General features: G+C 40.9%; 1 protein-coding gene across 1 annotated transcript; it reads left to right on the top strand.

Annotated features, from left to right (window-relative positions):
- The first annotated feature begins 408 nt into the window (after window positions 1-408).
- On the top strand, window positions 409-9,125 carry LOC306838572 (phosphoribosyl pyrophosphate synthase-associated protein 2). The gene is made up of 11 exons (XM_079366814.1): window positions 409-525; window positions 1,808-1,968; window positions 2,835-2,887; window positions 4,725-4,791; window positions 4,894-5,066; window positions 5,710-5,825; window positions 5,938-5,993; window positions 6,314-6,462; window positions 8,132-8,202; window positions 8,593-8,739; window positions 8,829-9,125. Exons 2-11 carry the CDS (start codon window positions 1,886-1,888, stop codon window positions 8,985-8,987), a joined length of 1,074 nt encoding a protein of 357 aa, XP_079222940.1. The 5' UTR covers window positions 409-525; window positions 1,808-1,885; the 3' UTR covers window positions 8,988-9,125.
- Window positions 9,126-10,934: the final 1,809 nt, after the last annotated feature.

The raw sequence follows: 10,934 nt of genomic DNA, 5'->3' as shown, positions 1-10,934 counted from the left end.
AGCTCTGAGCAAACAAGTGCAAACATTATTATTGTTATCTATTTCATGCACTAAAAAAAACCAAAAACAAAATAGATCAAATAAAAAAAACATGATTAGTTAATATAAAAAAACGATGTCTTTTGAAAGAAATGTGCTGGAGACAATTAAACCCAGAGGGGTTGTCGAGTGGTTCTTCTAAACATTAAAACATTCAAATTCCCGTGTAAATATGGATAGTGTTGTTATTTCCCTTCGTTTGCACTGAGCAAGATTAAAAGGTGTTATTTAGACAGCAATGACAGCCAACCTGGCGTTCACTCACTATTTTTCCCCTAACTTCATATATTATTTCCAAGGTTTACAAAGACCACTTGAATGCACCGTGTACACGCCCCTTGTTGAGCTCATAGTCTGCGATTGGTCGAGCCTGCAAGTCAATCAAAACTGAAACTCGCCAGCAGCAGTCGGAGTGAGGGGAGCAGGAGGCTTGTACATTTAAATATTGTTGGTTGCAAATTGTAACCCGTCACAACACGCAAGCTGGTAAGTAGTTTTATTATATATTATTAGTTACTCTTTCTGTTTATTTTTCTTACTAAGACTTGCTTTCTGATTAATAAAATCACTTCACGCAGTCAAGAGCCATGCCAGGGCGAGATTATTTTGCGAGCTATCGCGTTAGTACTTGGTTGTAAATGTTAGCTCTTGATGTTACAACCTTACAATTAATATAAGATAACGCACGTTTTTGATTTTCACAGTGTAACTTTTCTGCTGCAACACTAAGCAACACGCTCACCCTTCAACACAGAAGTCTACGGCATGCTGAACAACAAGGTCCTGTGTTGTCTCGCTAGCTTAGCCACATGAGGAGGCTAATGTCGTGACTGTATTGATGGTTAAAATGACTGTTTACCTTTTTTATAAACGCACACAATATAGCCACTTAAACGACCATCAAAACGAAAATGTGTATCCCCTAAATGCAAGTGTTATGATCATATAAATGTTCCGTTTACTTATTTTAAGTCACATAAATTCAGCTTGCACATGGTTGCATGTGACATCTGGTTGCGGCACAGCCTTTGTGTTTGCTGTGTTATTGTACCACAAACCCCTTCGATGTGCAAGCAGAAGGCAGATAAACTCAAACTTTGACCTCCTATATGCACACTAAACTGCTGTAGTCTGCATTATTGTGCTCGACAAACAACTAAGTATGTACTATAGAGATGGTTACCTCCAGAAGAAATAAAAGTCAATTTTCTATATCGATACAAAATAGTCAAAGTTGTGATTGATTGCAAAATGAAAGGTTCTGCTTAGTGCTGACTCTTTACAGTTAAAGCTTTTTCTGTATTTATCAGGCTTCAACTTAAGAGACTTGTATCCTTACTGATGCAATTTCTGTACATTTGATCTCGTTTTGTGTTCAGGAGCTAAAACAATTTACGAGTTTATGAGTAAGAAGAGGAACATGGTAACACTCTAAAGGGCTTAGCTTTGTCAAAGATTGTCAAAAATGAAAATGAGAAAATAAAGCTGTGGTGGTGAGTCCTATGACAGTGTTGTCTCCATAAAAACAGAACGCCCCCTGGCTGTTTGCAGGAAGTTCATGAATAACTCAGTCACATTGTGAAGAACAAGGATCCTTAATCCTGTTCAAACTGTGAGGTAGAGGATATGTCACTATGTGTTCGTACCTGAAGAGAATAAATACTGTGTTTAATTAATAAGGCAAGACTTTTCTATTATACTTGAGCCATAACACAAACAAGACATAGCTTGAGGATGAACTAACTCCTCTCCTCCGTCACAACCACAGGAAGGGCTCAGCGCGGCCTGGGTGCCCAGGGATCCACTGCCTGAGTGTGGGGAGAGCAGCGACCGAGTCCCCAGAGACATGAACCACACCAAGGGCGGCCTGGTCATCTTCACTGCAAACTCTCACCCCTCCAGCCGTGAGCTGGGCAAGAGGATTGCAGAGTGAGTACAGGACAACATGTGACACACACAAACGCACAAACATAGAAACAAGTTACGCAGGTGACCGCTACTCAAATATGTTCTTTAAAAATAAGTTATGGGCCAAAAGCTATTGACTGTAGTGGGGGTTATAAGCGACATGAAACCATCTGGTTTTCCATCTCTAGCACTGGTTATGCTTGGGTCACATTGTAATTCAAATGACAAACCAGAGGAAGCTCTAGCTTAAAGAAAAGTGACTCTGAGGTGAAATCGTGTCAGCCAAATGTTGCTAAAGAGTCCACATTAAGAAGATAGCCCCTGCAGCTAGAAGAGAATGAAACTGTGCATATTCATCACTATACGTCCCCTTCATAACTTCCTCTCATTATGAACACATTTCTACTTTCTATCTGTGGATTAAAACGTGCTAGAAAAGCACGTTATGTGTTCTGGGCTTCCGTAGATGACATTCAAGTCTGCATGTTTATAAAACAAATACGAGTATTCAGCCGGGCTTATCAGACTGTGCATGCCAGCCATGTGTGAGAGAGAAGGAGAGAGGGGAGCTTCAGCATGTTAACAGTTAACTAGAAGGACATGTGCTGACTGCAGAGGGAGCAGGGAAGGTGCTGGAAAGAGAATGAATGTCACAAATAAAAACGTTTGTGTGTGTTCTCATGTTCTTTACAAAGTGACACAGGTTTTTATCGAAGGAGCCATTCTTTCTCTGTGCGTGTAAAACAACTTTATCACTGAATCTTGTATTGTTTCCTTAGTAACAGCACTTTTCTTTCTCCCAACAACTGAAGCAGAGGCTCTCTCTTTTTTACCCCCCCCCCCTCTCTCTCTAACACTGTTTTTCTAACCCTCTCTCTTTTACTCAGGCGGTTAGGGGTGGAGCTTGGCAAGGTGCAGGTGTACCAGGAAGCCAACAGAGGTAAGGTGCTGCTCATTCATTGGTTCACTTAACCTTTTTTTTATTTTTTTTTAAAGGGATCGTTTTTGTCTATATGGGATATTTATCAACTTTAGAAAAAAAAAATCACTTTAAACTACTGTTATTTATGAGATTTGCAACGAAACCAAACAAGTCTTACTCGAGCGCACAAAAAAGAAAACAGAACCAGAAAAATGTGGGGTGAACCAGACCACAGCTGATCTGTGATCCATCCGGTCCATATTTCTCAGCTGGTGGTGACATCATTCAGAAACCTAATGTTCGTATTAATGTCGTAGACTGCAACAATAAAATGTTTACAGATGAAGTTTGTATCACAGCAGCTTTCACTTCCTCATGCAGCGGTCTGACATCTGATGTTTCCTCTGCAATCATAAACATCTTGTGTCTAATGGCGAATGCAACAACAAGACACGCCATGTTATAAAATGACGTGTTTCTCAGGCCTTGATGACTGTTTGAAATTTTTGAGATGATGTACGTACTCAACCACAAAAAAAACATTTTTAAATTTCAACATTTCAATGTAAACGGTGTAATTAAAATTCTTTGTGTTTTACCTTTTTAAATACTCAATGATGTGCAGGCTGTATGTTGGGTAGTAAAGTATTTAAGCAGGAGTCAATACAATGTGCAGTGTGTCTGAACACTTTATGAGTAATGTCTTCATGTTGTCAAAGAAGAGCAGAAAAGCTGGTCGGCGAAATAAAACTGACCCACAGAAAAAGGCTCTCTGAAAGCAAAGTGTTTCTCTAAACAGGCATTTGACACATTTTATGCCTTTTTATCTCGAGACGGGACAGTTGATGGAGTCAGAAAATCAAAGAGAGAGAGAGAGGTGTGGGGGAGTGATGTGCAAAAGGAGCCACAAGTTTGATTCAAACCCAGGCTGCTGACTTGGTGGTCTATAGCCTCCGTACATGGAGCGCACACACTAACCACTTGGCTACAGTTGTTTAGAAAAGTCTTAGTTGGTTCAACCTATTTTTTTTTCTCAGCACCAGCTTTTGTTTTTTAGTTGTTCTCAATGGATAGAGAGTGTTTGCAGCAGAAAGCGGCCACCTGGATGAAATGCACAGTATCCGCTCTGCCGTTTTTTTTTTTTTTTTTTTTTCCTCACTCAAGGAGCTGTAGATGTTAGCCGCATCGTCTTTGCTCTGTGTCTGCTGGGGCAAAAAAAAAAATCTCAAATATGAAACATTCAGTTAAAGTTAACAGATCCATGTTGGTTATACATCAGCCGTCTGTCAACACACTGTCGTCATAGAGACAGGACAGTCGTGAAGCACACACTGAACTTTTTTTTTTTTTTTTTTTTTTTTCAGAAAAAACTGCACAGAAAAAACTTTCAGTGGACAAAGTGCCTTAATAGTCTCATGACTGAGATTATATATCAAACTGTTCTTCCTCTGCCTTTTACTGAGCCTGTATTACAGGATCTGTTGTTTAGTCGCACAAGATGTAGAAAGATGAATATTCCACTTATTCGAGGTTCCCAAACATGATGTATTGGACGACGGTTTCTTCCGCTGCAGCACATTTGGCTCTTCATAGGAAGCATTTTGTTTTCTAATCTCTTTAGCGTGGGAGGCACATGTTTGGAATGCTCGTATCTACAGTTTCACACAGTTGGAGTCTGTTGGGGAGGGGTTGCTTTCCATGCCAGAACCACAAAGGGCTCAGATAGCCTTCTAATGAAACTGACAGCCCTCCAAGGCTTTGTAACCAAGTAGGAGTGTGCGTGCGCGAGTTTGTGGCGTTTTCAAGCTTTTCTTTTCGCTCTCACATCCTTTTTTTTTTTTTTTTGTTTCCATAGAAACGCGGGTGCAGATCCAAGAGTCGGTGCGAGGCAAAGATGTCTTTGTGATCCAGACTATGTCCAAGTAAGACAGAACATTCGCCCAATTGATACTTTCTGATAGTTCTCCTCTGGGACACCTCACCTCACCTCAAGTCTGTTCTCCTCCTCTCTGTGGCCGGAGCAGAGATGTGAACACCACCATTATGGAGATGCTGATCTTGGTGTACGCATGCAGGACATCCTGCGCCAGAAGCATCACAGGCGTCCTCCCTTACTTCCCCTACAGCAAGCAGTGTAAGATGAGGAAGAGGGGCTCTATCGTCTCCAAGCTCATCGCCTCGATGATGTGTAAAGCAGGTGAGTGGCGGTGGAGCTGCGACCCCTCTCTATCAACAAGCCGCTAAAGACTTCACTTGCCAACTAGTCTCCCTTCTGGTTGTGGGCGTGAACCATTTTCTCCATGGCCTCACAGCCAGCTGTCAATCACAGCAGAGCATACAAATAAATGTCAACTGTGCTTTTTTTTTTTTTTTTTTTTTGCCAAATGGGTCCAAAATTTAGAACTTATATAAGAGGAGCGCACTTTCATGTTTGAATCTGGAAGGGTTGAGGCTTGAGCTGAGTGAAATCTTTCGTCACGCCCAATGACGAAGTTAAAAACAAAAGCCTTTTCCTGTTTACCCTCGCAGTCAGGCTTAGGGACAGCTGATGCATGAACATCTTATCATCTCTCATAGTCTGGAACTGCCCAGTTACAACTGACAAATCGATCAGTCGAGTACGGCCCTGCTAGAAACTGTGTTCCTTTCTGTCATCATCCCATTAGTTTGCAGCATTGCATAGTGTCACATTTCATCACCAGGGCATTTGACTTTTTTAAAGTCAATCAGTCAAGTTCTCATAAGAGGCGAGTTTAGAAAAGGCGTTTCACACATTGTCCCCAGTTTTGTTCAAAGCAAACCAAAGTGTTGCAGCTATGCACATTACCACTTTCAAACAGGTCTCACCCACCTGATCACCATGGACCTCCATCAAAAAGAGATTCAGGGCTTCTTCAACATCCCCGTGGACAATCTGAGAGCGTCCCCCTTCCTGCTGCAGTATATCCAGGAGGAGGTAAAAACACCAACTCATCATGATGCTGTCAAAGCTTTTTGCGACACTGACTGACTATTCAGACGATTAAGTGTTGAGAAATGAAAGCAAATCTGTCTTCATTTGTCTCCAGATCCCTGACTATAGAAATGCTGTGATTGTTGCCAAATCCCCAGCTTCTGCCAAAAGGTAGGCCTTCCCTCCTTTTACCACCTCTACCACCAGAGGAAGTTTAGATCAGATACAGCCTTCATGTAGCAGAATACTGCGCCGCTGTGTAGCACACTGTGTGGTTATGATACAACCATAAGAGGAAGCAAAAGTACCTTTTACACAGAGACTCAAAAAGTTTTAAAGAAACATAGTGATGTTCAGTGTGTCTGTACATTTCCTTTTCTGTGCACCTGATGTATTTACAGTAACATGTTCAGACCTCTTTGGGTCCTGGTTGAGTAAGTTGTTGGGAGCAGCTGGAGTGTTTGAATGTCCCTCTCTGCCTGACCGTGCAGGGCTCAGTCATTCGCTGAGCGCCTGCGTCTGGGTATCGCAGTGATCCACGGTGAAGCACAGGACGCAGAGTCGGATCAGGTCGACGGACGTCACTCCCCGCCAACTGTCAAGACCACTGGAGCCATTCACCCGAGCATGGAGATACCATGTAACGTAAACACACACACTAACAGTGATCAACCCTGTAACCATATGTTACAGAGTAAAGAATAGTTGATTCATTGTTTTGCTATAGTCAAATCATAGGACATGAAATAAATGGCATTTCTGCAGCTGTACAGGTTTTACACCTTAACTGCATCCCCATTCTATCCCAATATGTTCCCCTCTCTCTCTCTTTACCCCTGTCCCTTTATTATTATTATCATTATTATTATTATTATCATTATTATTAAGGCAAACTAGTACAAACAGAGTGAGGTAAAACCAGTAAAGGTTCTCAAAGTAGAATTTTTTTGCTGCTTTAGATTTAAAGAAAAAGTAGTGAGGTTCTGATTTTCCATTTCTTGTCGTTGTCTCTAAGAATAAGTCTGTCTTGCGTAACGAGAACAGCTCTTAACACAGAGAACCGACAGCTGTACACACAAAGTCTATGTATGCCTATAAACATGCTGTGGATGCTGCCGCTCTCGCAGATAATCTCCCCTGCGTGCTCCAGGCAGATGTTCACTCCTCTCGCCACCTGCTGGTGTCAGTGATGCTGACTTAGGGCCGGGCCAAAGAGTCCTTCAGTCTTCACTGGACATACATGAAGACGAAAAGATAAACGACAGGCAGAAAAAAAAGAGACAAGATAGCCATCATTTAAGAAAAACGCATCATTAAATGGATTTTACAGGACTATCAGGGCTTTTTTAAGTCGTTCTAAAGGGTATTATCATATGAACTACAGTCTGTGTATCTTGTGGGAACCATCAATAGTTCTATAAAAGACCAGAACTCCTTTGAGCAAGGGAATCTCATCATTCAAACCATTGGGGGATAAAGTTTGTAGAAAAATTATCTGATAATTTTTCCCCTTCATTGAGACCATGTTAAATGTTACCACCACACTCAGGTGTGTCTCTTTAAGTACCCCGGAACCTGAATGATGAGATGATATGTTTAAAGATGCTGAAATGTGCTTCTCATTGGGTAATCCCTATCATTCTTCCTTGTGGAGCTCTTTGGCTCACTTATTCTCTGATTTGGTTGTGATTTTTATTTTTTTATTTTTACCACAAAAAAACCTTTTCATCCCAATGATGCGCCTTAACCCTGCTGATGAGTACATAACCTTCTTAGCTGTCACTGCAACCAAAGCTGATATGCCACCTTATGCGAGCTAACCAGGTACAGACTAAGTAGTATGGTGTGTTACCAATTTAGGATTAACCACAAGGACATTTGATCATGTAAATGACCTGAAAAGTAAGACGTGGTCACAAAGTTGAACCTTTTTTGCTCCAATATTTTTATTGATATTTTGTTTTTTTATTAACAACTTCGATACAAAGTAGAACCCCCAAAAACAAACATACATTAACAGTTAAACAGTTTTTAGACCATAAACACATAAAAAACAAAACAAACACACATTTTAAATAAAGAAAAAAATATTTTACAAGGTCTGTTCAGGTGAAGCCTTACAGTCCTTGCTTCCAAAATGTTGGAAATATATGGAAAATGCTTCCATATATGGTTCATAAGTCTCCTCGTTTGCCTGTTGATCGAACCTTTTTTTCTTTTCGTTTTTCTTTTTTTCAATTTTAGGCTGAGTTAAAACGACTCATCATGGTTTCTTTCTTTGTCCTTTTTCTTTCTTTTTTTTTTTCTAGTGTTGATCCCTAAAGAGAAGCCTCCGATTACTGTGGTAGGCGACGTAGGAGGACGCATTGCAATCATAGTGGTAAGAGAAAAACAGATTTGATTGGTTCAAATACATTATCATGGCATTTAACTGCATATATACCCTGCTTAAGAATATGTAAGGGAGCTGTCATTTCATATCACACTTCATGCTATTTACACGTGTGCACTCCGGATAATATCTCGATAATTTCGGTAGGTCACTCCCCCTCCTATTGGCTCGTTCCACCTTGCTGGCTCGGATGTTACACATGGTCACAGTCTCCTCCCATCACGCCTATTTTTCTACCTGTAATGGCAGTTCAGAGACGTACCGACTTCACTTAATCATTCTGCGCCCGCGTGTCACACATTATAGGCAAGGCGTAACAGGACCTCAAGTGGCAATCTCTAAGCATCAATAAAGATGATCTGCCTGTTTATCTTGCAGGATGACATCATCGATGATGTGGACAGTTTTGTTGCAGCAGCCGAAACTCTGAAGGAAAGAGGAGCCTATAAGATCTACGTCATGGCAACGCACGGCATCCTCTCATCTGATGCTCCTCGGTTCATAGAGGAGTCGGCTATTGATGAGGCGAGTGGGCACTATTACACCTTTTCTCCAACGCTAACCGTGTTCTGCTGTTACTCTTTTAACAGTTGTTATCTATGCTCCTCCACCAGGTGGTGGTGACCAACACGATACCCCACGAGCTCCAGAAGCTCCAGTGTCCGAAGATAAAAACAGTGGACATCAGCATGATCCTGTCGGAGGCCATCCGCCGCATCCACAACGGAGAGTCCATGTCCTACCTGTTCCGCAACATAGGAGTGGATGACTGACCAACCTGTCGAACACAATCGCACACTCACACAGCAGGTGCCATTTGCGTTTTCAGATCCCTTCAGAAACGTAGGTTTGAATGTTAAACACTGAAGTTGCTACACACACACACACACACACACACACACACACACATGTACACACACACACACACACACACCAACACATACACACGAAATAATCCATATTAATAATAATAATTTCAATGTAAATAAATGCTAACCCTTTTGTTTTGAGTGCAGCTTGACATAGTCCGTGACTGAAAATAAACACTTGCACATAAACCATTGCTCACTAGTCTCGTTACATAGCTGTGACCAAACACACACACCTGAGTGTGGCTGCCCTCATCTTGCTGTCAGTCAAACACAGCTCACTTTATTTTACCGTTGTTGTTCTTTTCTGTATCGCCCTCTCATTTGCATAACATGTTGCGTTTATGTCTCCATAGAAATGGTTGTTTGTGTTCGATCTTAGTTTTAGCACATGGCGCTGTTTTTAGCACTGAATGTCTCTTAAAGGAATAGTCCAACCTCCTCATTTTCTCACGGGCAACATTCCTCTGACATGGAATCAGGTCGTGAAGCTCAAATGCTGTCATTATTCATATCGAATGTATGAAGTGAGCATTTGATATCATTTTACTTCTTTTGATTGGTCATTAACTGGAACACAATGATTGGTACAAGTCCCGATCGACTTTGGGACATAACTGTTCTCTAATACATCAGCTACTGCTGGACAGCCGCTAACGTAAGTATTCAACCAATCCCTGGCGTACTTCGTTGTAGTTATATATTCATAGTCTAAAATATCAAGCTGATGTTATCTACAAAGTGACGGGATGCCGTAATTTTCTGTTTTCAGAAAGTTTTCACTCATTCAAAAATATTGGGGTTTTCCATCCTGAACATGAGGTCAGAAAAAAATGGCCGCTGTGTTAATATGGGGATTTTCTTATAGTAACAGTAAGAGTGCCAGTGCCTTCTCCAGGACACACAACTCACAGGCCTTCACTGCTCCGATACACAACCGTCTCATAGCAAACGTAGCTGAGGAACAAAGCTCTCATACGAATGTTCCCAGGGAATTATTTCACATAGACTATTGTGTCGCATGTTTAACCCGCAGTCATTTTTATGTGCTTGAACGTGCTACTTAACACGTTAGTGGAGGCTCCAGAAAGGTAGCCGTCATTTTGTGTAATAGCTGTAGCATAGGGGACTCTAATTTTGTCAGATTTAGTCGTTGCTCAAGACAAACTGGTAATGTGTTCTCAGATTGGTTGCTTGGACAAAGCAAATACCTTGGGCAGTACATTTGTGAAATATGTTTAAAGGAGTCCTTAATGTAACTTTGTGTGCCATTGTTGAACTACTGCTCATATTAGACGTTTGTTTATGTCAGAAATACGTAGTTCCTTTTCAGCTCGAGGGCTCTGCGCTGAATTTAGCTTTCCAACATTTAGATGCTGTTTTACTTTAGTATTAGGTTTACCCAAATCATTTAGAAATTGGTAACTTAATCCTTTTCCAGAAGGTCAATATGTGAGAGACTGAAGTTTGCTTACACACTTTCTACCTGAGTTTCATAAAAAATGTTTGAAAAAAAAAACACGTTCCAAACCACAGCTGAAGCTGGACAAATAATATGACCCTTTTACTGATGAGCAAAACTTGACTGAAGCAGGTCTTTGTCACTTTACAAGATGTGTTCCAAAATGTTTTGTATTTATTTTCGACACTTAAATAAATATGACCTCTGAAAGTAAACAAGTGGGTTTTGTGTTTTCAGTTCTCTTAAGCATGTCAGTGTGGAAAATGTAACGGCTAAATGTTTCGTGTCTCCACATTAGTGGTGCCATTCGTTATGTGGGTGCTAATATTAAAAATCTGGTCTTTACCGTAACTTACTGTTTATCCTAACAAACATTTTTGAGGGTACTA

Source organism: Symphodus melops, assembly GCF_947650265.1.
Source record: "Symphodus melops genome assembly, chromosome: 17".
Taxonomy (NCBI): Eukaryota; Metazoa; Chordata; class Actinopteri; order Labriformes; family Labridae; genus Symphodus; species Symphodus melops.
Note: the sequence above shows the minus strand (reverse complement) of the source record. Positions and strands in the feature narration are given on the sequence as shown.